The following is a 25734-nucleotide window of genomic DNA, read 5'->3' on the forward strand; positions in this document are numbered from 1 at the left end:
AAGTCACTGTGTTACCTCTCCCAGGGGTGTTTGCCCTTTAAGCTTTAGCTCTAATTCAATTTAACAAATGCTTATTGGAGGCCTATTACATACAAGGTATTTTCCAGTAGTAGAATAAAAGGCTTCATCTTCTTAGATAGGGATTTCAAGCATTAGTGAGTAGGTAGACAAGAGAATTTTTGTTCTCTGAGTAACATCTGACTCTCTGCTCCTGTATCCTTCTAAATGACCTTTGGTGTTGGGGCTACAGAGCCATCCAACACCCTTCCACATTCCTCAGATTTTGAATCTAGTTATCTCCCTATCCTAGAGACTTAGAGAACCAGGAGTTCAGGTGTTAGCTATAACTGGATTTCTGGCTTATTCCCCTTTCCTTGTTATAGGATTCCTGACTTACTCCCTTATGCCTGAATTCCCTGATATCTCAGCTCTTCTGAAACAGGAGTTTTAGAAGAGAGAAAACTATTAATTGTTGAATAACTCTTTGGTGCTGTAAACATTAAACCTCGGTGCTACAAAGTTAGCATTTTTACATTTTAGAGAAGAGGGACCTGAAGCTCAGAGAGGTAAGATGAAGCTGCCAAGTGGCAGAAATCTCACAATTAAGTTCCACATATCTGGCGCCAAGGCCAGTACTCTTTCCATTACAGAAGAGGTTCTCAATGCGGGGGTGCGATTCTTCTCCTCAAGGGACACTTGGCAATGGCTGGATTGTCACAACCTGGGAGTAGGGTGGGTGGGTTGCTACTGGCATGTCGTGGGTAGAGGCCAGGAATGCTGCTGAACATCTTACAATGCACAGGGCACAGGGCTCTCCCCCCCAACAAAGAATTATGCATCCAGCCCAAAATGTCAGTAGTGCCGCTGATGAGGAGCGCTACAATACAGTATGCTTCCTTCCCTATTCTCATCTTACTTCCAAGAATTCAAAGGTAACTCCTTCAAAATTAAACAAATTGTAGAAAGCCATTGATCAATCAACGCCTCGTTCATGTTGCAACTCTCTTCCCCCGTAAACGAAAACAGATTGGAACCCTCGTGCAAAAAAGGGCTGGAGAGTGGGGAGAAAAGGGAGGAAGCTCAGTAAGCAAAGGAAATGCAAACTGATGATTGAGGTTAAGAATTAAGATGTAAATATGTAGACGCTATTCATCCCCAGGACTTTCACTAGTTCAAATGTTCACGGACTGCTTTGAAATTTAATTATTTGGAACTGGTTAAATGTTACCCTGACCTCAACCAACATTTGCGTTTGACTTTTTCCCGGGACCCAGGGGACATGGATGCCAGATGAGACCACCTTCTCTCCCCGCTCTTCCCGCAGAGACAAGGCCTGCCTGGTGCTAGTGACTTGGTTCCTGACAAGAGGCCGCTCTGTGGATGACTGGCAGGATCCCAGAGCCATATCTGGCGCTTGGGGCGCTTTCCCCTCCTGGTCCCTGCGTTCACAGGATCGCCACTCTCCGGGTACCGCCGTGGGCGGGGCTTCGGGAGCGCACGTCCCTGCGCCTTGACGTCACAATCCCGACACCGCCCAACGGCCCTTAGCAACCGGCCTGGTCGCGGTCTCCAGCCGGGGCCGCCCGCAGCCGGCTGTTCTTTATCCATCCTCTGCTGCCGGGGCTGGCCCGGCCCGGGGAAGGACCGAAGGGGACCCAGCGTGTCCCCACGGCGGCTGCAAGAGGAGCTAAGCATGGATGGCAGCCGGAGAGGTAAAGGGCAGCTCTCGCGGGTGACCGGCGCCTCGCGCCCGCCCGCGGTCCGGGCCTCGGGTCTGGGTCCGGGTCCGGGCTGCGCGGGTCGAGGCAGCACCCTGGGCGCTCCCGGTCCCCTGCTTGGTCGTCGGTGTTGACCTGAGTGTTGCCTCGATCTGCCCAGGCCCCGCGCACTGGAGGAGACCCTGCTTGCCGGGTTCTCAGGTCCGCTCCTTGCTCTAAATTTGTCGCCATGACTCCGGCAAGCCCGGTTCCCTGAACCCGGAGTCGTGCAGTCTGTTAACCTTGATGGCTCCGAGGCGGACGAACTAGTTTGGTCTTTGGAGTCAAACCTTCCTAGGCCCCAAATCAAGCGCTGCTGCTCTGCACAGGGGCGACGCTCAATTTCGTCGTCTCTTCAACGCGGGCTAAAACATTCCACGTCCTAGAGTTGTTGAGGATTAAACGCAGATAATACAGATAAAGCTCTTGGCACATTTTAAGTACTCCGTAAACACGAAATCTTCCTTTCTGTAGCAAACTCCCTCCCCCCCAAACTGTTGAGTAACCCCAGGATTCTCTAATGTGAATAGGAATCCCCTTAAAACGCAGGTTATGATTCAGTAGGTCTGGTGGGGGCTGAGATTTTACATTTCTAATAAGCTTCCAAATTTTGCAGTGTTGCTAGCTACAGTTTTAGTAGCAAAGGACTAATCCATAATCGCTATATACACCTGCCCTTGACTGAATACTCGGAGTCGAGTGGACATCATGGTGGAACAGCTGGGGTCATATAACTTTAAATCTCTGCGAATCAGCCCAGCCCAAATAATTTGAATCGTCACCCTTTCTGAGCAAGTAGCATTCTTTCCTCAAGCCAAATAAGGCACTCTCCAGACCCTCCCCTCCCCATTCAGTGTTCTTATCTATTTTTAAAAGTACCTTTAAAGCAAGCTGCTAGATGGTTCCTTGCAATAAGCCTTGCTTTGAGTATGAGTGTACCTTTATTATGTAATCATTGATCAAAACGGGTGCTGTTCTGAATGTAGGAGAGAACTATCCATTGATTAGCAGACTATATTCTGACACTTTACCAGCCTAAGTTCCAGAAAAAGCAAACCAACATGCTTTTATGGTTTTCAGGAATTTTACAACATAAACTAACATTAAGCCCTTGCTGTGTGTCAGAAACTATTCCTAAATTATCTCATTATTTAACCTACAACAACATCTTGTTAGATAGGTATTATCCTTATTTCACAGTGAATAAGAGATCGTAAATTACTTGCCAAGGTCATGGTAAGGGACAGAACAGGCTTTGAATCCAGGTGAGGAATGTGAAACCCTAGAGCCATTGTTTTTATTTACATGGGAAAGGATATATGTCAAATTTAGACTGTAATAGAATTAGTATGTTCTCAGTATTTGTTTATTGAAGTATTTTTAAAGTTAGGTACATGTCAAAATGTGAGAAGTTTATATTTTTATAATCTACCCACTTTAACTTCATAATATATGGTATCACACACTGTTAGTGATTTTGAATTTTTACAACAAATGTAATATTCAACAAATATCTGAAACAGTCAGATCTCATGTACCATAATTATTATTAATAGGAAAACATATGTAATTTTAGCCAAAGCTAAAATATTTAATTTTAATTGAAAATATTGCACTTTCTAAATTTCTTTTATTGCATTAAGAAGTTACCTTTGATTTCAGGGCACAAAATATTGACACGTAAAGTAAAAAAATTCTCTTCTGTAATCACGTTTCTAGACATTCTTTTGTGCGCCAGACCTTCTGTGTGGTGGTGTCATAGAAAGAGCACTAGCTGAAAACCAGTAAATCTTGCTTGTAATCTTTGTTTGCTGGGAACTAGGTAATCTTCAGCAAGTCACTTTGCTTCTCTGGGCCTTAGTTATTTGTAAAACGGTGGGCTTGCACTAGATAATCTATATGTAAGCTCTTCTTTCCAGCTTCCCAAGGGGGAAAGGGAAGAAAAGATTGAGAATAACGAACTGCCATCCGCTCTATTATCAGTGACCTTTGGGGAGAAAAGGAGAGAAGACAACTTATTAGTATAGATACCTGAAAGTGGATTGAAAAATATTTTTTTTTAATCTATTGGTCCAATAGAAACACTTATCAGTGGCATCAGATTCCCAGACATCTGGTTTTCCTGGGAAACTTTGCCACGAGAAACCTTCACCTTTCCTCCCCAGAGTCTTCTGGCTATCTTAGTGAAATCACACTGTGTAGGGAACTGGGCTGCTCACACATACTGATAAATTTCACTACCCTAGCAGCACCTTCAATCTCATGGACAGGTTTTCAGCCAGTGGCCAGGAGCACATGTCTTGGAGAGAATGGGGGTCGTGGGGTGACAAGAAGCCTGTAGCACATATTAACCCTCTCATAAGGTCATGGGATCATGGCACACAAACCTCTGGATAGGAGGAGGGCCATACCTGGCCTTGTGATCACCTCTTAACACTCTGGTCACTCACTGAGGGGCTGCATTCTGGGTTCATGGTTGGAGGTAGAGTACCACCATATCTCCTTAAACCTGCAATGCTGACCCACCATTCAGTGGCAAGAAACAGTAGGTGAGCTCCTTCCTCCTATAGCGTTCTTCCAGGGCCCTCTACTGATAAAGGAGAATTGTTTAGAGGGATTTTTCTTGTTGAAGAGCATGTATTGAAGGGTGAATTTGGAGCTGAGAGGCGATAATTTGATAACTAGCACAGTCTACCACTTTGGCTCCTCAGCTTCCATCTGCATGCACCCTGCTACACACATTTGAGCTTCCTTACAAGAATAAAACAGCTCTATATTTCTGCCTAACAAGATACAACTATTCTGCTTAAAAGTAAACAATCTCACTTGTAGAATAGCAGCGCAAGAGATGCCCCTCCTCCGTGAAAGAGGCATAACTGGTGAAATTTTTTTTTTTAAAGAATTTATTTTTCCTTTTTCTCCCCAACCCCACCCCCCCCCCCCCGCCAGTATATAGTTGTGCGTTTTTACTTGTGGGTCCTTCTACCTGTGGCATGTGGGACGCCACCTCAGCATGGCCTGATGAGCAGTGCCATGTCTGCGCCCAGTATCCGAACTGGCAAAACCCTGGGCTGCTGAAGCAGAGCGCGTGAACTTAATCACTCAGCCATGGGGCTGGCCCCTGAAATTTTTTTTTTAAACACACATAAGCATTTAAAGTCTCTGGAAATTACCATAAGGGCATTCAGTGAATGATGAAATATTTATATGAGAAAATCTACTGAAACTTGGTAATAACAGCAAGAGTCTGTGGCGCTTGAGCCAGAGTCTACTCCTTACCTCATTGCCACCCCAGCTCAGTTTGACAGAAGCTACACTCTGGGCAGATATGATCACGAAGATGGGATTCTCCCTCATTTTTAGCTCCCAAAGGATGTCATAGCTGACCAGGAGGGGCAGGCCAGCATTGTTTCTCATCCCCTCTACTCAGGTTTACAGAGGCTGAATTCCTGATAAGTGTGGTTCAGAGGTCAGGGGCTCTCTTCCTTGACACAGCCTTATAGGGCAGAGGCTTTATCTGAGGTGTGGCAGTGCTAGAATACTGAGGTCCAGCTTGCCCTCTCCCCAGCTCATTAGTAGGATAGAGGTTTCACACTGGAAGAGGCAAGCTGAGTAAACCAGGGGCTACTACCCCCACCCAGGGGCCAGAGCAGTGCTCAGATATTTTACCTGTGTGAAAAAGCAGTATGAGAAGAAAGAACTCCAACCTCTCCCCAAAGGCACTGACTTAATTTGAAACAAGTGTGGGAAAGTTCAAGCCTAAGGGTGTTCTTGAAAACAATGGAGATGTTAGTGGTAAGCTATTAAGAAGAGACTGATGACTCTCAGAACAACAAGCTAAGCCAGAGGCCAGCTAGTTTATCAGAGAGAGCCAGGGAAAGAGACAGCTAATAATAATGACCTCTTGGGGGTCATAAGAAACTTCCAAATTTGGCCTCAAAAATTACCCCTGCCTGAATTTAATTGGACCAGACTATGGAGCAACATAGGCCCCAAGTCATTGTGGAAAACAGTAAAGCAATCAGCCAGCAATTAGTGGAGCCTAATAGTGGTGTGATAGCAAGTGATGCAGACAGCTCAACAGAGACATCAATGAAAACGAAAGGCCCCACTAAAACCAGTCCTCCCAAGGTGGCTGTGCACATGCCTGAAGCTACACCCCCTGAGGCCTGACATTAGGGGCTTCACACTATAAGGGGAAGGGATGTCATTAAATTGTTTAGCCAAGTCACTAAATAAAATAAACAAGCAATCAGCAGTGAAAATAAGCCCAGGAGAGGAGGGAAAGAACTCCTTATCCAGAGTTGTTAGAATGTATTACCTAAAACATCCAGTTTTCAATGACAAAAATCATGTCATGCAAAGAAACAGGAAATTGTGACTCATACACAGGAAACAAAGCAGGTACCAGAAACTGCCTATGAGAGGGCCCAATGAATTATCTGTTTCTTCCTTCAATTCTGTCTATGTTAACAGATTTAACAAAGACTTTGAAGCAGCCATTATAAATATGTTCAAAGAACAGAAACCACACTTAAGTAAAAGAAGCTATGGCAATAGTGTCTCCTCAAATGGAGAATATTTTTAAAGAGAAATTATGAAAAAGAACCAAGTGGAAATTCTGGAATGAAAAATTGTTAACCGGTAGATTGGAATTGGCAGAAGAAAGAATCGCAAATTTCAAAAAAGATTGATAGAGATTACATAATCTGAAAAACAGAATAAAGAAAAGTGAACAGAGACTCAGAGAAATGTGAGATACCATTAAGCACAGCAACGTATATGTAATGGGAGTATTGAAAGGAAAGAAGAGACAGCAGAAAAAAATTTCAAATAATGGCTAAAAACTTCTGAAATATGCTGAGTAACACTAATCACATCAAAGCAGCACAGTGAACTACAAGTTTAACAAACACAGAGATCCCCACACAGACACATCTTAGTAAAAAGATGAAAAGAAAATCTTGAAAACAGAAAGAAAATATGACATCGTGTAACAGGAAGCAAGGTTTGCTGACTTCTGATCAGAAGCAATGGAGGCCAGAAGACAGTGGGACAACATTTTCAAAGTGCTGAAAGGAAAAAAACTGTCAAACAAGAATTTTATTTCCAGCAAAACTATCTTTCAAAAATGAAAGCAAAAGCAAAATATTCCCAGATAAGCAAAAGCTGAGAGAATTCATTTCCAGCATACTCACCTTACCAAAAAATGCGAAAGGAAGGGCAATTTGAATCCACATGGAGGAACAATAGCCAGCCCTGGTGGCCTGGTGGTTAAAGTTTGGCGCTCCTGCTTTGGTGGCTCAGGTTCGAGTCCCACTCAGGGAACCACGACCCCCGTCTGTCAGTTGCCATGCTGTAGTGGCGGCGGCTCACAGAACAGCTAGGACTGCTTAGAACTAGCATGTACAGCCATGGACTGGGGCTTTGGGGAGGAGGAAAACTAAAGGAACTTTAAAAAAACAAACAGCATAGTAAAAGTAATTCTAAAAGACAATATAAATGTGTGTTTCCTCTCCGTTTCTCTATGAAAGTGTTCTTAAATTAATTTACACAACTCTGTATTAGAAACCCCTGAATTGTACACTTAAATGGGTGAATTGTATGGTATGTGAATTATATGCCACCAAAGCTGTTTTTTTAAAGTGAACGTGTTCTGACCATTCTCTACACAGTCCCAACAGCCACAACGATTGTTTTATTTGTCACAGGCTTTATGAATTATCCCTCAAATTTAATCACAGTCCCCCTCAATATTCTGTTATCTGATGAGTAAATTGGCGATACACTATTTATATTTTGCATGTTAAATTCCATCAAACCTTGTAACTCAGCCTTCCTATTGTGGAGGTTACCCCTCAACGCACAGTCACTTTTCGGAGAGAGAAATTATTCTGTTATGAGGTATATATCTAATTTTCTAACATTCCATCTGGTCTTGAAGATGAGACACTGCCTTTAGGGGAGATGGTTTTCCTTTACTAGAAGTGCTTTTAATTATAGGCTGTTTAGATAGCACCCAAGCAAGAGCGTAAGTGGGTGGGACTAGGTGAGCCTGAAGACATCTTTTAAACATTAAATTCTGATTCTCACACACACACACATATTATACATAGTAACATATAATTTCTATTTTACTCAATTACTTCATGTGAAGATTAGTTTCTTAAAATTATTTTTAAGGATAGACTAGCCTATGATTAACTGAAATAGTTAGTACATATATATAGACTCAAAATCTCAGTTCTGTTCTATCTCAAAATCATTTAAAAATCCAGTAGGTCGGTGGCGTACAGAATGAAATCAGCGTATATCAAATAACAGAATTGATTTATTTATCATTTTACCCAGTGCAGCTAACATCTCAAGGTACAACTCTTTTGAAAATAACTTATGTTCTTAAAAAAGAAAACATTTTATCTATGGCTGCAGAATTTTTGTCTGATATATCATTGCTGGTTATTAATGTGATTGAATAAAATTTTAAATGACTGGTAGTTAAAGATAAATTTAATATTTTTCAAATGTTCAATATTATTGTCTTTGTGAAAGCTGTGTTTCATTTATCCTAATTCATATTATTCTGTTAAAAGCCAGGGCAACCTCTGTCCTTCTCAGATGTAGTCCACCAGATCTATTTAAAGGACACTTGAGCACCAAAAGTAATGGTAAGTGAGGCCCTTAAAATGATAAAAGATTGTTTCTTAAAGGATGACAAAGTGTCTGTTTTCTTTATTTATAAATTATATAATATAGTGAAAAACATTGCTTCATTTAACCAATATTTGAACTTCATATTATTAGCTAATTTAGGAGTCTGTCATTCCAAACTGCTGTCATGCCCTGGATGCGGACCAGCCCCTCCCTGCTGCAGCTCCAGCCCAGCTGTGCTCCTCGCCTCAGGCCTGCCACCCAGCTTCAGGCATGCCTGCCTTATTAAAGTGGAGACCAACGCCTTGTTAAAAACACGAGCTCTGGGGCCGCCCCAGTGGTGTAGCTGTTAAGTGTGCACATTCCGCTTTGGTGGCCCTGGGTTCACCAGTTCAGATCCCAGGTGTGGACATGGCACTGCTTGGCAAGCCATGCTGTGGCAGGCATCCCACATATAAAGTTGAGGAAGACGGGCATGGATGTTAGCTCAGGGCAAGTCTTCCTCAGCAAAAAAAAAAAAAAAAACTCTGAAAAAGAAAAGCTGTGTAGAGAAAAAGAGCACTGGAAAAATGCATTTTGTATCAGAACACGTCTCTTATCCAACTGGGGTTCTAGATCCCAGGAAAGGGGAATCTCTGTTTTCTCTGATGTTTTCACATTTTTAAGCCTTTAAAGTAAAATTTTAATGTGAATTTGAAATGTATCTTTATAATTAGAGCTTAAAAGTTTTAAGTCTGTGTTTTTAGGCGAAATAATCGAAAGTCTTTTCTTCCTTAGTTGCATGAAAAATCTTTGGTACTAGTTCCTTCAACTGTGAAGGAAGGATCACATTTTCAGTTACCTCACTTATTTCCTTGTAATAAAGTATATATGCACAGAGCCAGAATCCTAAACTTTGAAAAATAAGTTTTAACTAAAAATTTAAAATGAGATTTTAAGTATATATACATAGAAAAGCAAGATACATAGAAAGAACAATATGTAGTTTGCTAACTCTTTTTTGAAGAACGCAGGTACAGAGCTGGTGTAGGTGTGTATAGTGGTTGTAAGCATGAGGCTCCCTTGGTTCACATCTAAACCACATCCTTTATCAGCTGTGTGACCTTCAAGACCTTACTCACATCTTTGTGCCTCAGTTTCCACTTCTATTAAATGGTAATAATAATGACTAAATGAGATTTGACATGTAAAGAGCTTAGAACAGTGCATGCGTGGTATGTATTCAATAAATGTTTGTAGTAGTATCAAGCTTATCATTATTGTATATGGTTATATTATTGCATAGAATTTCCCTGGAAGGATGCATTAAAAAAGTAGCAGAATATACTTCTAGGAGGGGAGACTAGGGGTTGGGGCAGGAAATTCACTTAGTTTTCAATCTCTATATGCTGTTTTAGGTGTTGATTACTTTTTTTTACCATGTGCATGTAGTACTTCTCAAAAACTGTTTTTAATGTTTAAAAAAATTACATTTATGTTTTATACGTTTATACTTGACTATAAGTGCTTAATTATTTCTAAGATTTCTTTTAATAAGTTTAGATGAGGTCAAGAAGCGTAATGTCGTGGAATTTCTACGTGATTGTACTTGTCTTAAAATAGTCCTGCTACTTCAAAAAGAATGCAGCGAACTGATTTGCAGAGCTTATTTTCAGGTGTAAAGTTAGAAGTTGGCCTCTCAGAATAGAATCTTTGCGTAGAGTTTTGGAGTTTTAGATTTGTTTGATTTCCCAAATTCCATGTATTCAAGTATGAACAATGGTAACATTATTTTCTCATCAGGCAGGTTCTTAAACATTTTTAGTTACAAGATTAAGAGCTCTTGATAAGAAATAGTTTTGTAAATGTAACGATAGATTAAATTCAGATTAAATTCTAGAATTTCTTCACAAAACTCTCACGCTTGTAAAACTTATTCTTAGAAAGGTCTGACCCCAAGTGCTCAACAGCTCATCAGTTACCAGTGCAAGGTTAAGGCTGGGACGTTTTCAACATGACAAAGTTAAAATGTCAGTGTATCTGTGGTTGAATTTCAGAATCTTTTATAAAAATGAGCTTGATAATCAGTAACTTGTCTATCTTGTGATGATTTTTCTATTAATTTTAAATATATAATGATTAAATATGTTTTAATTTTTAGCTTTTTGCACTGACTCCTCCTCTCTCAGACTAAGTACTCTCCACCTTGTCAAGAATCACATGGCTGTTCACTATAATAAAATCCTTTCAGCCAAAGGTAAAAATGTACAAATGTGAACTTTCTGTACCCAATTTAAACCTTCAGCTTCACTTCTAATTAGAGTAAATCTGTAGCAAAAATGAATATATATAAATGGACTTGTGTTTGTTGTAATGAGTGAGATATTAGCTAATGACTCTATATACATAGCAAATTCAGAATGCTGTTTTTGTTAACTGTATTTGAAATTGTATAATGCCTATGTTATTTCATTTTACCTGTGTTATCCCTAGTATTATTTTGTGGTTAGATATAGATTTTAATCTAATAAAAGTTTATAGTCTGCTTTTTTGTTTTCAAATCTCCTGAAGTTTCACAAAGAGGATGCTAACTACTATTTTTGCCAGCTTTATTGAGATATATCTTATACAATGAAATGAACTTATTTTAATTATATAGTTCAATATTTTGAAGAATATATACATTTGTATAACCACCACCACAATCATGCTATAAATCAAGGGACAACGAACTTCAACTTGAGGCCAAATCCTCCTGTCACCTATTTTTGTATAGCTTGTGAACTAAGAATGGTATTTATATTTTTAAATGTTTGGAAAAAATCAAAGGAATGATATTTTGTAACATGTGAAAGTCAGATGAAAATCAAGTTTCATTTTCCATAAGTAAACATAATTACGCTTTTTCACTAAAAGGCAGAGTTAACTGGTTGTGACAGAGGCCATATGAAGCTGCAAAGCCTGACACATTTACTAGATGGCCCTTTACAGGAGAAGTTTGCTGATCCCTGATACAGAACGTTACGTCACCCTAGGAAGTTCTCCCGAGTCCTTGGCAGTCAGTCTCTTCTCCCCGACTGCTGCTAACCACTGATCTGCTATAACAATAGTTTTGCCTAGAAAGAATTCTAGAAAGAATTTCTATTCGTTGAAGCATGAAATATTTATTATTTGGGGTCTGGCTTCTTTCAATTAGCTAATGATTTTGAGGCTAATCTGTGTTGTTGTGTGTGTATCAGTGTTTCTGAATATATCACAATTTGTTCATCATTTCACTAGTTGGTGGACATTTGGATTGTTTTGACTCACTTTTCGCTGTTAGGAATAAAGCTGCTATAAATATACAGTCTTTGAACATGTATTTCCATTTCACTCGGATAAATTTGTTTACTAGGAATGGAATGGTGAGGTATAAGGTAAGTGTACGTTTTAACTTTATAAGAAACTGCCAAACTGTTTCCAGAGTGACTACCATCTTGCATATCCATCACTTCCACGTCCTCATCAACACTTCCTCTTGGCAATCCTTTTTTAGCCATTCTAGTGGATGTGTAATAGTGTTTCACAAGGGTTTAGTTTATATTTCCCTAATGCCTAATAATGTTGAGCAACTTTTCTTGTGCTTATTTGCCATTTGGATATCTTCTTTGGTGAAATATCTGTTCAGATCTTTTGCCCACTTTTTACAATGGGTTTTTTGCCTTCTTAGCATTAAGTTGTGAGAATTCTTTATGTATTAAATGCGCCTCCTATGTCAGTCAGTTGTTCTACAAATAACGTTATAATCTTACACAACCATAGTGCAATTATTAAAACCAGGAAATTAATATTAATACAATACTGTTAACTACAGATCTTCTTTGAATTTTACCAGTTTTTCACTAATTTTAAAACCTTTTATTTTCTCATTTAAAGACTAAAGCTTTTAAATTTTAGTTCATATTTCATGAAGTTTCTCTTTTAAATGATTAAAAAATCTATAGAAAAATAGTATTTTGTGACATGTGAAATCAAATTCAGCTTTTCAATTTTTAATAGTTTATGCTTTTCATATTCGGTTTAAGAAATCTTTGCCTAATCTTAGGTCACTAAGACTTTCTTATGTGTTTTCTTCTAGAAGTATAAGTTTTAGCTCCTACATTTAAGTTTGTGCTCCATTTTGAGTTAGTTTTTGTATATGATATGATACAAGGCTCTGTTTTTTTCCTCTGGATATCCACATATTCCCAGTACCATTTGTTAAAGAGATTGTCCTTTCTCTATTGAATTGCCTTGGCACTTTTTGAAAGACAATTGACCATATACGTGGGTCTGTTTCTGGACTTACTCTTTGCTTCTGTTGTCTGTCTTTATTACAGTATTGCACTGTCTTAATTACTATAGCTTTATAGTAAGTCTTGAAGTCAGACCATGTAGGTCCTCCAATTTTGCTCTTTTTTTTCAAGCTTGTTTTGGGACTCCAATTACCAGTAGGTTAAGTGCATGATACAGGTAGGTTAGGGCAGTGATACTATGTGTATTTATTTTCCAGTCTTTCTTTAGTCTGTTTCATTTTGCATAGTTTTAACTTATATTGCTGTGTTTTCAAGTTCATTAGTATTTCCTTCTGCAGTATCTAATGAGCTGTTAATCCCAGCCAGTGTATTTTTTTATCAAGGATATTAAATTTTTCCTCTCTAGAAGTACCAAAAAAATCAAAACAAGGAACTGCAAGTTCTGGGACTTTTTGTGATTTCCACATTTGATATTTATTGTCATTTATAAGTATTACAAATATTATTAAACAACTGATTTTTCTCTTTCAGCTATTGTAGACTGCTCAGTTCCATTAAGCATGAGTACCAGCATCAAATGTAAGTAATTTTTGACATTGCCTTTTTCAAAAAAATTGTAATAAACTACATATAGCATAAAATCTACCATCTCAACCGTTTTTAAGTCTACAGTTCAGTGGCATTAAGCACATTCATGTTAAGGGACAACCATCACCACTAGAACTCTTTTCATCTTGCAAAACTGAAACTCCATACCCATTAAACAATAACTCCCCGTTTCTCCCTTGCAACCACCATTCTATTTTGTATCTCTGAATTTGACTATTCTAGGTACCTCATGTAAGTGGAATCATAGAGTGTTTTTCCTTATGTGACTGGCTTATTTCACTTAGCATAGTGTCCTCAAGGTTCATTCGTGTGGTAATATATGTCAGATTCTCCATCCTTTTTAAGGCTATATAATCCATATTTTGTTTATACATTCATAAGTCAGTGGACACTTGAGTTGTTTCCACCTTTTGGCTATTGCAAATAATCATTCTATGAATATGAGTGTACAAATATCTCTGAGACGCTGCTTTCAATTCTTTTGGGTATATACCAAAAGTGGAATTGCTGGATCATATGGTAATTCTATTTTTAATTTTTTAAGAAACAACCATACTGTTTTCTCTGGCAGCTGCATTGTTTTATCTTCCTACCAACAAGTCTGGAGTTCAGGAGAGAGTTCCAGAGTGGAGATAAAAATTCAGGAGTTGACAACGTATAGGTTGTATTTAAAGAATTGCTCCTATTTTTTGGTTTTAGAATTTAGACTTAGCTATTGCTTATTTATTCCATGGTATTTTCTACTCTCAATCAGTTGAAGCTGGAGTTTTTCTTTTTTTGCCGTGTAAATGAAGAAAATTGTGATAGTGACTAGAAGAATTGCAAATATTGTAATCACCAAACTAAAGTGTAATTAATAATTCTTATTACTTCTTGTGTTATAGAGCTGATGTTCATTATAATCAGTATAACTAACTTAGAAACAGGTTTTATAGACACATTAAAAAGAAATAAATCTCTGGGTGTGGGACTTCTCTGTTTTTATAAGATACAGTCTTCCGTCATAGCAAACTACTGACTTGATAATGTCAATCTTCATAGTGTCTAAACTAGAATATCTCTACGTAGTTTATTGAATTGTTTAAATTATTCCATGTTCTAATGCATTAGAAAGGCTTTACTTTTTATAGCCGTTTTATTGACAAATAAGTTACATACCATAAAATTCACTGATTTTTACTAAGTTTACAAAATTGTGCAGCTGTCACCACAAACCAATTTTAGAATACTTCCGTCTCCCCCGAAATATCCCTTGTACCCATTTGCAGCTGCTCTCTGTTCCCACCTCTAGCATCAAGAAACCACTAATCTACTTTCTTTTTCTATAGATTTGCCTTTTCTGGATATTTCATCTAAATGGAAGCATTTATGTGGTTTTGTGTATTAGGCTTTTCATTTAGCATAATGTTTTTGAGATTCATCTATGTCGTGGCCTGTATCAGTGCTTCATTCCTTTTAATTGTTGAATATGAGTCCATTATGTGCACAGTACCATATTTTATCTGTTCATCAATTGATCAACATTTGTATTGTTTCTGTTTTTTGGCTATTTTGCAATGCTGCTATGAACAACAATGTACAAGTTTTTTGTGTAGATATATGTTTTCATTTCTCTTGTATGTACCTGAGAATGGAATTGATAGGTCATATGGAAAATTATATTTAACTTTTTAAGAAACTGCCAAACTGTTTTCCAAAGTGGCAGTACCATTTTACGTTCCTACCTCCAATGTATTAGGATTTCAGTTATTCCATATTCTTGCTAACACTTGTTATTGACTCTCTTTTGATTATAACCATTCTAGTGCGTGTGAAGTGGTATGTCATTGTGGTTTTAATTTGCATTTCACTCATGATTAATGATGTAGAGCATTTTTTTCATATGCTTATTGACCATTTGTATATCTTTGGTAAAAATCTATTTAAATCTCTTGCCTGTTTTTAAGTTGGATTATTTGTCTTGTTGTTATTGAGCTGTGTATTATTTATATATTTTGGATACAAGTATTTGTTAGATATTTGATTTGCAAATATTTTTCCCCCATCTGTGGCTTCCCTTTTTAAAAAGCATAAAAGTTTTTCATTTTGATTGTCTAATTTATCTTTCTTTTTGCTTGTGCTTTTGCTTTTGTATCTAAGAAATCTTTGCCTAACCCAAAGTCCTGTAGATTTACTCCCATGTTTTCTTCTAAGAGTTTTATAGTTTAAACTCTTACATTCAGGTCTGTGATCCAGTTAGAGTAGATTTTTGTGTATGCTGTGAGGAGGCTTTACTTAAATGAATACGTTGGACGGATTTGGTAATACTGGGGTTTTTATTAGTGACAGTATCTGAGGACTGTACTTTGTCATATTTTTTACTTGCTTATTTTACCTGTGAATAAGACAATAGATCTGACTGAGAAAGTTCTATTTAATTCACTCCACAAACATTATCATCCACTAAAGTTTAGCTAACACATTCATTAAGCAAGTATTTGAGGATAGAATAAGCTGAAAGTAATGTTTCAGTCTACATTTTAAATGATAAATACATTTACTTTAGCAGACTTACAACTTTTCTGAATAATTATAGTTGAAATTCTAAATATATATAAATTACCTTTGTTTTTTATACTTGTAGAAATTTTTATAAATTCTGAATTAGATCAGGGTGATTTCAAACTTGAAATTGTCTTGTCCGTTAAGTTGGGATAGAGTCCAATAAAAAATATGTTAAATTTTTAATTTTATATGAAAATACAAATCATTTTACTTGCGGTTAACCTTCTGTTGAACTCTGAAATTTGACTTATTTTCATTTTGCCATTGTCTTTATGCAATAAGACTATGATAATGACTCAGTACCTGAGCTAAAGCACACTACAGCGTGAAACCACTTTTTTTATTTTCCAATGAATAGCAGTTAAGAGAAATACAAATCAGTTATCGTGAGTGAAAATAGTGTTTTAAAATGTAATGTCATTTTTTTTAAAGTCATATAACGCTTAGATTTTCATAGCCCCTGATGGTATTAACAATAATATTTCATTTGGGGGAGAGACTGTGGACTAATTCGAACTCTGCGTTTGCTGATTACAGAGTGACAAACATGGCCAAGCATTTCTAACCTTCATATCTCTATGAATATCTGAGAGGAATTGCTTTCCTGAGCCCTTAGCTTGGCCAGTTTGTCATAGCTTGTTTGTGCTCTTTACATAGTTAATTTAAAGTTTCTATAAATTAGATATTTGTTATCTTAGCTTCTCTTTATACAGAAAAGTATATGGATTTTTATTTACATATCAGTAGGGTAAACATTTTTAGCATAAGGAAAAAAATGTGCCATTTATTAGTCTCACAAGACTAAAAAATTAATTTTTCTATTTTGTTTTATATTTCAAAAGATTTGTTTTCCCCCCTCAGATGCAGACCAGCAACGAAGAGAAAAACTCAAAAAGGAATTAGCACGATGTGAAAGGGGGTTGAAATTAACTAAAACTGCAATGCGTGCCAATTCTAAAAATAATTCTAAGTCGTTAAACACTCTACAAAAGGTAAGATAGAATTTTTACCTTTTAAAAGCACATGTTTGTAAGGTACTTAATTAGTGGTGCAAGCTGACTTTTTGGTAACATGTTTACTATAGGTCAGAGTCAGTAAACTTTTCCTGTAAAGAGCCCAATATTAAATATTTTAGGCTTTTCAGGCCACACAGTCTCTGTCACAACTGTTGTGCCATTGGAAAGCAGCCAGAGACAATACAAATGAATGAGTGCAGCTGTGTTCCAGTAAAACTTTATTAACAAAGAAAGACACCGGGCCAGATTTGACCTGCATCCTATAGTTTACTGACCCCTGCTATAGGTTTTCTGTGACATCCTTTAACATCTGGTTAAGGAAGTTCTCTTCTATTTCTAGTTTGCTAAGATTTTTTTCTTTTCTCCTGAATGCATGTTAATTTCATCAAATGCTTTTTATACATTTTTGAAATGATGGTGTAATTTTTCTTTTTCATCTGTTAATGTAGTGAATTACAATAGAGTTCCTAATGTTAAACCAATTTTGCATCCCTAGTATAAACACAACTTTGTCATTCTGCATTTCCTTTTTATGCATTGCTGGATATAGTTGCTAGGATTTGTTTAGCATTTTAGTATGTGCCGTTATTGGTATTGACCTATCATTTCCCTTTTTTCTTTTTTTTTAAACCCAGGATCCTAAATTATTAGTTTAAAATGAGAAGGTGATCAGACTAACAGACTTGTAGATAATGTTTGCTTAAACAGTACAGCATCTTCTTATAATCAGTCACACTGTGTTGTCATAATCAGCATGTTGCTTGATGAGTGTAAAATCAAAAGAGAAAATTATATAACCTTACCAAAGCCGCCAGCTAAGATTCCTAGAAGTCTCCTTCACCTTGACTCGGTGTTGCTGACTAGGTGGATGGGACAGTTTCTGCAGGTTTTCAGGATACTCCTGGGTAGGGATGGTGAAAAAAAGTTCTCTGTTAGTTTCCTCCCTTTTAAATTTTAGCTTCCTCTTTTTCTATCTTCTAGAATAGTTCATGTAAGTTTGGAATTATTCGTTCCTTGAATTTGATGGAACTCAACATCAAAATTATCTGGGCCTAGAGTTTTCTTTGTGAGAAGATTCTTAACTACTGATTCAATTTTTGAAATCATTATAAAACCATTTTTATAAATTGTGTATATGTAGAAAGTTATCCATTTCATGTAAATTTTCACATTTTTGGCATAGACTTGTTCATAAGTCTCTCAATCTCTCCTGAATATTTTTTTTTTTAAAGATTTTATTTTTTCCTTTTTCTCCCCAAAGCCCCCTGGTACATAGTTGTATATTCTTCGTTGTGGGTCCTTCTAGTTCTGGCATGTGGGACGCTGCCTCAGCCTGGTTTGATGAGCAGTGCCATGTCTGCGCCCAGGATTTGAACCAACGAAACACTGGGCCACCTGCAGCAGAGCACACGAACTTAACCACTCGGCCACGGGGCCAGCCCCTCTCCTGAATATTTTTTTTAAAGATTTATTATTCCTTTTTCTCCCCAAAGCCCCCCAGTACATAGTTGTGTATTTTTAGTTGTGGGTCCTTCTAGTTGTGGCATGTGAGATGCCGCCTCGGCATGGCCTGACAAGCGCTGCTGCCATGTCTGTGCCCAGGATCTGAACCAGTGAAACCCCGGGCTGCCAAAGTGGAGTGTGAGAACTTAACCACTCAGCGGTGCTGGCCCCACTCCTGAATAGGTTTTATTTCCCCCTTTTATTCCTAAAGTTGTTTACTTGTGCCTTTATTCTTCTTTTCTTTTTTATTCTTACCAGAGATTTGTTACTTTTATTAGTCTTTTTAAAGGGCATATTTTTTACTTTGTTAATCCTCTGTATTACATTTTGTTTTCCATTTCATTAATGTCCACTCTTATCTTTATTTTCCTCTTGTGGCTTTCTTTGGCTTTATTTTTCTGTACTTTTCCTGCTTTTGTTTAGCTCATTTTCAGCCTCTGCTCTTTCATAGTATGAGCATTTTTAAGGCTATACATTTTCCTCCAAGTGCTGCTTTAGCTGCGTCCACAAGTTTTGATATGTGGTATTTTTATTATAGTTCAATTCAAAGTATTTTACAGTTTCTATTAAAGTTTCTTCTTTAACCCAGGAGTCATTTAGAAGTGTTTCTTGATCTCTCTCTTTTTTTTTTTTCCTTAGTTTTCTCTTTGTTACAGATTTCTAGCCTAACTGTATTGTGATCAGGGAACATCTCTCTGTATGATACCCATTCCTTGAAATTTGTTAAGACTTATTTTATGGCCCAGTAGGCAGACATTTTTTAATTAATTTAGTTTATTTTTCTGATGAGGAAGATTGGCCCTGAGCTAACGTCTGTTGCCAATCTTCCTCTTTTTGCTTGAGGAAGATTGTCACTGAGCTAACATGTGCGCCAGTCTTCCTCTATTTTGTATGGTGCCACAGCTTGGTTTGATCAGCGGTGTGTAGGTCCATGCCTAGGATCTGAACTCACAAATCCCAGGCCCCTGAAGCAGAGTGTGAACTTAACCACTACGCCACTTGGTTGGCCCCCAGACAATTTTTTTTAAATGTGCTATGTCATTATGTGTTTGAAAAGAAAATATATTCTATAGTTGTTGTATGCAGTATTTGATATACACTGTATTCATTAGATTCAACTTCATATCTTTTAGATGTTAGACTCTTCTTTACCCTTATTGATTCTTTTTGTCTGATTAATCTATCATTTATTGAGAGAGATCTTTCACATGATTATGTACTTAGCTATTTATCCTAGTGGTATTGTCAATTTTTGTTGTATATATTTTGAGTCTATGTTATTCCATATGTACAGATTTAGAGAGAGATTTTCTTGGTCACTGTGCTTTGAACTTCTTTACCTTAATGCTTTTTGTCTTCAAGTTTTTTCTGATAGTGATATAGTTAAATCAGATTTCTTTTGATAGTATTCCCTTTGTATATCTTTTCCATTTTTTTTAAAGATTTTATTTTATTTTATTTTTTTCCTTTTTCTCCCCAAAGCCCCCCAGTACATAGTTGTATATTCTTAGTTGTGGGTCCTTCTAGTTGTGGCATGTGGGAATGCCGCCTCAGCATGGCTCGATGAGCAGTGCCATGTCTGCGCCCAGGATTCGAACTGACGAAACACTGGGCCACCTGCAGCAGAGCACATGAACTTAACCACTCGGCCACGGGGCCAGCTGCGACTTTTCCATTTTTTTAATCCTGCTGTTTTGGGTAGGTCCTAAAATTTTAAGTGGGTCAGATTATTCACTCTGATAATCTTTGTCTTTTAAGTGGAAGCACTTAATGTGTTATTTCTGCCTTCTTATTTTGTACTTTCTATTTGACCCACTGTAGTAGGCAGAATTCTAAAATGTCATCCCCGACAATGACCCGCACCCTTAAAGAATCCCTCGTCTTTGAGTGTATGCAGGACCTGTAACCTGCTTCTAATCAATAGAATAGGGCAAAGGTGATGGGATGTCTCTTCCACGATTGTTACGTGGCAAATAAGAAGGGAATTTCCCCCTGTCAATAAGGTTTTTGTTCCTTGAGAGAGAGAGAAAATGTATCTGGGAGGAATTTCTGCAGTGGCTGCTCTTGCCCTCCCCCAACCACCCCAAGAGAACAGGGGAAAGAGGAAGCTTTCTCAGGATTCTCTCTGCTCTTCCCTGTGAGTTCCTCTTGGGATTCCTAGAGGAAAATCCTGCAAAAAGGTACAAACTCCCCAAGTCTCAGAGGTTTCACACTCTCATGCTAGTCTACACTCGGTGCTTAGCAGTTAGCTAAAAACTCCTAGAGTGATCTTACCATGTTGTGTGGCATTCAGTGGCATCTGTCTCATAAGCAAATGCACAGGTCCTCTTTCTCCCTGCAGGTGCCTGTCTCTCTCCAGATTTCAGGTTAGTTGTTTGCTCTATGACCTTAGTGCTCTCATTAGTTCAAGAAAAATCATTAATTTGCAGTTTTTCCATCTTTTTTCTTGTTGTAATGGTGAGAGCTATGCTCTTTCCATCTCTCCCTGTCTCTCAGCTGAAACTGGGAGTCTGTTTTATTTCTGTGTGGGGTGTTTTCTTTTTTTAAACTTTGAAATTTTGAGATTTTAGCATCTGCAGAAATACAGTAATATAATGAACCCACATGTTCCTGTCCCCCAGGTGCAACAATGATCACTTCACGGCCAGGCTCATTTCACCTATATCCTCACTCACTACCCCTATCCCAGATTATTTTGATGCAAATCCTGGATATCATATAATTTCATCCATAAATATTTATCTAGAAGACCACAATACCATTGTTATGCCTTAAAAATTAATAATTCTTTAATATCATCAAATATCCAGTGTTTGGATTTCTCCATTGTCTCATAATTTTTGTTTACTTTGTTAGGATTGGGATCTAAATAATTTCAGCTGATAAATTTCTTTTAGTCTATAGCTTCTCCTTCCCTAGCCTTTTTATCTCACTATAGTTTATGTATCAGAAAAAAACGAGTCATTTGTCTTGGCTTAAGGTTTTTGTGGGCTGTCTGGGTAATGCAAATTTAGGCTGCAAGCTTGTGTGCGGGCAGCATGTGTTTTCAGATTCTCAAAGGGCAAAGTTCCTTTTCCACTCAATTCCAGCATTCAAGATGGCCAAGTTTCCTTGCAAGTCACCTAGTAGAGGTATAGCCATTGAGAAGATCCCAGGTTCATGAGCATGGTCTCCTGGACTGTCCAGATTGATCCCTGAGCTTTGATTTCTGTCCCCTAGCACCCAAGATGTGGTAAAAACTATTCCCTGTTGGTAAAAGCCAGTTTCACTGCTCTGCTTACTAGGTACCAAAGTGTCATATTTTTGATTCCAGCTCTTCTCATTGCACGTGAAGGTGTGATATATCAGTAGGCAGAGGGAAAGACAAAGGGGATTTCTGCCATAATAATAAATTTGGATTTTTTTTCCTTGAGAAATGTGAGGAAGCCCTAGACCAGTTTTTCTCTGGGAAGTTATGTCATCATACTGACACTTTACAAAGACTGCACTGGCAGCGGAGGAGGACAGAATAATTATGAGACAGTTGCAGTAATCTGGGAAAGAAGTGATTAAGACCTGATCTAAGACAGCAGAAAGAACACAAAGACTACATTTAGAGATATTTAGAAAACAGAATCCCCAGGACTTGATGACTGATTCAGTGACAAGAAGAACAAGAAGCAATAGCTACGAGGTTCCCGAGTTTTTTGTTCCATTGACGTATAACTGATGAACGCTTTTCTGATTTTAGACTTTACAGTGATCTGCTATTTACATTTTAGTGAATTTACCAGTGTGTTACACATTTTCTGTGAAAATTTTATTCATCCAGCTTTCTGATATTCACAACTAAAGGAAAAAAATAAATAATCTCAAAAAAGCATATTGGTACAATTGATTTCATACTGTGTTCTACTGGTTTCCAAGGAAAGAGCAAGTAGAATATAAGGTAGAGGTTATGAGACATAAAAATACAGAAAAGTTTCATGCCTTTAGTCAGTTCAAAAGCAACTTTTCCAGCCCATTGCAGACAGATGAGAGTATACTTCTGCCTTTAAAGACTTTCTTTGGTGTTTCATTTTGTTATAAGAATTTTCTTACAGGTAATCTGATGCCTTACGCTTTTCTGCCTGCTCTGATCTCAGTTTGTGCTGTTCTTCTAAGTATAAATAATTCCTGTGATTATTATTTAATGGCCCTATAGGATTTTTCAGATGGTTCTTAGAAATTTCTTCCAAGGAGCCAAACTCTTCTGGTATATAAGCTGCAGTGTGAGTCTAGTTTGGGAGCACTTTTTAAAACTGCCTTGAACTCATTAACCAAACTACCCTAGTGACTCAAAATTTAATGTTAAAATACTTACTTTGAGTAATTTTACCTTGTATTTGGGATAGAGTTAGAAAGCACTTGGAGAGGAAATAGGTGACTTGATCTATTTTAGGCTGTAATCAACTGTCAAGTTATCTGCAGCTTCCTCGCTTAGATCAATCAGTACTGAGGTTAGCTGTCTTGTTCTCTACAGGAAAACAGTTAAGGTCAACTTAAGATTCCTGATGCTGTAAAAAATCTAAAATTGTATAATTCCCTAGTGAGTCTTTAAAATAGTTAATATGATATAATAATGAAGAGCGTACGCTCAGCCTGGATTCACATCTGTGAGGCCCTGCACCTCAGCTGCTTCATCTGTAAAGTGGAGGTAGTAACTGTACCGCCACAATGTGAGGATTAAGTGAGTTGTCCCTGTGAATGAATCAGAACGGTACCTTGCACATGGTCAACACTTGATGCATATTAGTAGCAGTGAGTATTCCTCTTTATTCTGTCCAATGGCAAAAACAGTCCCTTGCACACAGGAAGTGCCCAGCTTTCCCCTGTTCAGCTTGTTCATCTTCCTCTTGTTTTTCTCCTCATGAGCTTGTAGGGCAGATATAAGTGCCGAAATCCTAGGCATTTTCATCTCATCTTCTGTACTTTCCGTTAACTTCCCCTCTACCTAAAAGTGCCTCAGTTTCGTAAAGGATACACAGGTGTCCAGAAAGTCTCGAATCATAGGCAAGGCTTCTTGGGCATCTAATCTGTAAGAGAATGAAGCATTATCTCTGTTTTTAGACTTTATGGATGCCTTGTAGAAATAGCTCTTCCAAAGTTAAACCAAAAAGAAATGGAGCAGTTTTGACAAAATGCCTTCCCTTTCAAAGCTTTCTCCGTTCCTGAGGAGAAGTTGAGAAACATAGGAAATTTTTATGGAATAAGTATTTCTTAATTATATTTAAAATATCAGTTATTTAAATCGGGGCTCCATACATTGTGAGAAGTTCCTTTTCCTTTCTTCAAAGCCTTGAAGTCACAGAGGAGCTGGTGGCACTGAAGTCTGACATAATGACAAGACAGGAAAGGGAGGATGCTGCCACCAGCAGTGCTTGAGAAGGCGTTTGGTGCTCACGATTGGTTTGGAAACTTTCAAATAAAACTGAGATCTACCAGTAGATCTCAAAACACTAGTTCAAGACACCAAATATAAATACATGTTATTAATCATTTTTTAATTTCAGAAAGGAAAATGATTGCTATTACTTAAATTTAGAATTATATTTTTGTATATTAATAATTCAAAAACTTGAGTAGAACTTTATACACAGTGCTAACATGTTAGGAACATTGAAGTTAATTTCGTAGACCCCTGAGGCAGCCAATTTTTACTGTATAATCTGGAGATCCCCAATTACATGAATTTGTAAATGTAACTGATGACTATCAAACCAAATGTTCTTAGCCTTCAGGGGAACCACATGATGAGGATGGTGTGTTACTCAAAGAAGTGAATGGATTTCCGTCCTTTACAAGGTCACGAGTAACTTCTTCAGAGAGACTACACCTAAGTGCACCTAAATCCAGTAAAGTGCTCACAAACAGTCCTGAGAAGAACTCCAGTTCCTCCCAGTCCAGCATGGATTACACCACCTCTGGGCCCAGGAAACCATGCTCCGGAACCGTGTATGGCAGAAGGCCCAGGAGCACAGTCCCAAATTCCTACCGGTTTGAGCTAGTTATTTCAAAAGCACCTAGTGGGGACCTTTTGGATAAACATTCTGAACTCTTTTCTAACAGACATTTGCCATTCACTCCACGCACTTTAAAAACAGAAGCGAAATCTTTCCTGTCACAGTATCGATATTACACACCTGCCAAAAGAAAAAAGGATTTAACAGATCAACGGATACAAGCTGAAACCCAGGCTGGATTAATAAGCAGGTATGGCACCTTAACAGCCAATAGTAAATTCTTCAGGATGTTGTAGAAATTAAATAATATTCTTTATTTTATATCATTTACCTTATGTGCCAGACTTAAGGTCTGGTAGTGCCCTTTTGGTTAGAATGAGATTAATGTGACTTTTCATTTTGCATGTATCACTAGAACCCTCAGTGTAATGGTTGAAAAAATAGCTATTAAGCTTGTCAAGCTGCGTATAAACATGAAATGTTGCTTACCTTGATTTATTGTTTCAAACATGGTACTAGAATTTGTGTAGGTTTCTAAATATTATACTCAGAGAATCTTTAAAATATGTCATCAAACAGCATTTGTGTAAATGTGTCTGTTGATTCACGTTAAAAATGGCAAAACGGGGGCCAGCCCCGTGGCTGAGTGGTTAAGTTCGTGCTCCACGTCAGCGGCCCGGGGTTTGCTGGATCCGATCCCACCGCTCATCAGGCCGTGCTGAGGCCTAGAAGGCCCTACAGCTAGGACACAGGACTGTGTACTGGGGCTTTGGTGGGAGGAGGAGGGAAGGAGGAAGATGAACAGCAGATGATAGCTCGAGACCAGTCTTCCTCACAAAAAACCCGAAAAATGCTGCTTAGAAAAGTAAAAGGCAAAACAGTGGGTTATAGAGGGGGAAAAAAACTGTTTATCTAACTACCCCTGTGCTGCTTTCCCTGCAAATATTTGACCCCAGTCTTGTATAGCAATGACTCCCCAGGAATAATTTAGACAGTTGAGATAATTTCTGGAAATTAAGTATAATTTGCCTCAGTAATGTTTTCATGTATAATGGTGCCTAACCCATAATGAATATTCAGTAAAAGTTTGCCAAATGGTTGAAGAAACAAACAAATCTTGTAAAAGTATTGTGTTAGCTGGTTTGTGATTGTTTTTCCTAGTGTTATATAAGCAAATATTTATCTGGTACTAGGTTTTAGTTATTTTAGAAAGTAAAAAACATTTTCAGACTAGTATTGTTTTCTCTGGATATAGAGAACAGGTACAGTAACATCAGATGAGTCTGCGTACATTTAATCAGAGAATTCAGGACTGAATCTATGCTAGAACTTGTCAAGTGAGAGAGAAATGAGGAAACAGGTCTACCATACACTTTTCTGATTATATTTATGGTAGCTTTTGAAGATAGTAATTTCCATT

At 37.8% G+C, this 25734-nt stretch overlaps 1 protein-coding gene across 3 annotated transcripts in view; it reads left to right on the forward strand.

The window, feature by feature from the left end:
* The first annotated feature begins 1254 nt into the window (after positions 1-1254).
* Positions 1255-25734, forward strand: part of SPATA7 (spermatogenesis associated 7) — a 32398-nt gene continuing 7918 nt past the window's right edge. The window contains exons 1-6 of one of the 3 annotated variants that reach the window (XM_008521424.2): positions 1513-1712; positions 8351-8425; positions 10549-10644; positions 13193-13240; positions 16676-16806; positions 24086-24564. In XM_008521424.2, coding sequence (XP_008519646.2) covers positions 1694-1712; positions 8351-8425; positions 10549-10644; positions 13193-13240; positions 16676-16806; positions 24086-24564 — 848 coding nt within the window. In that variant the 5' untranslated portion in view covers positions 1513-1693. Of the gene's footprint in view, positions 1713-8350; positions 8426-8561; positions 10645-13192; positions 13241-16675; positions 16807-24085; positions 24565-25734 lie in introns of all 3 variants that reach the window. The other 2 variants (XM_070593700.1, XM_008521425.2) reach the window with 2 other exon arrangements.

The sequence above is a fragment of the Equus przewalskii genome, chromosome 25 (genome assembly GCF_037783145.1).
Source record: "Equus przewalskii isolate Varuska chromosome 25, EquPr2, whole genome shotgun sequence".
In the NCBI taxonomy this organism is placed as follows: Eukaryota; Metazoa; Chordata; class Mammalia; order Perissodactyla; family Equidae; genus Equus; species Equus przewalskii.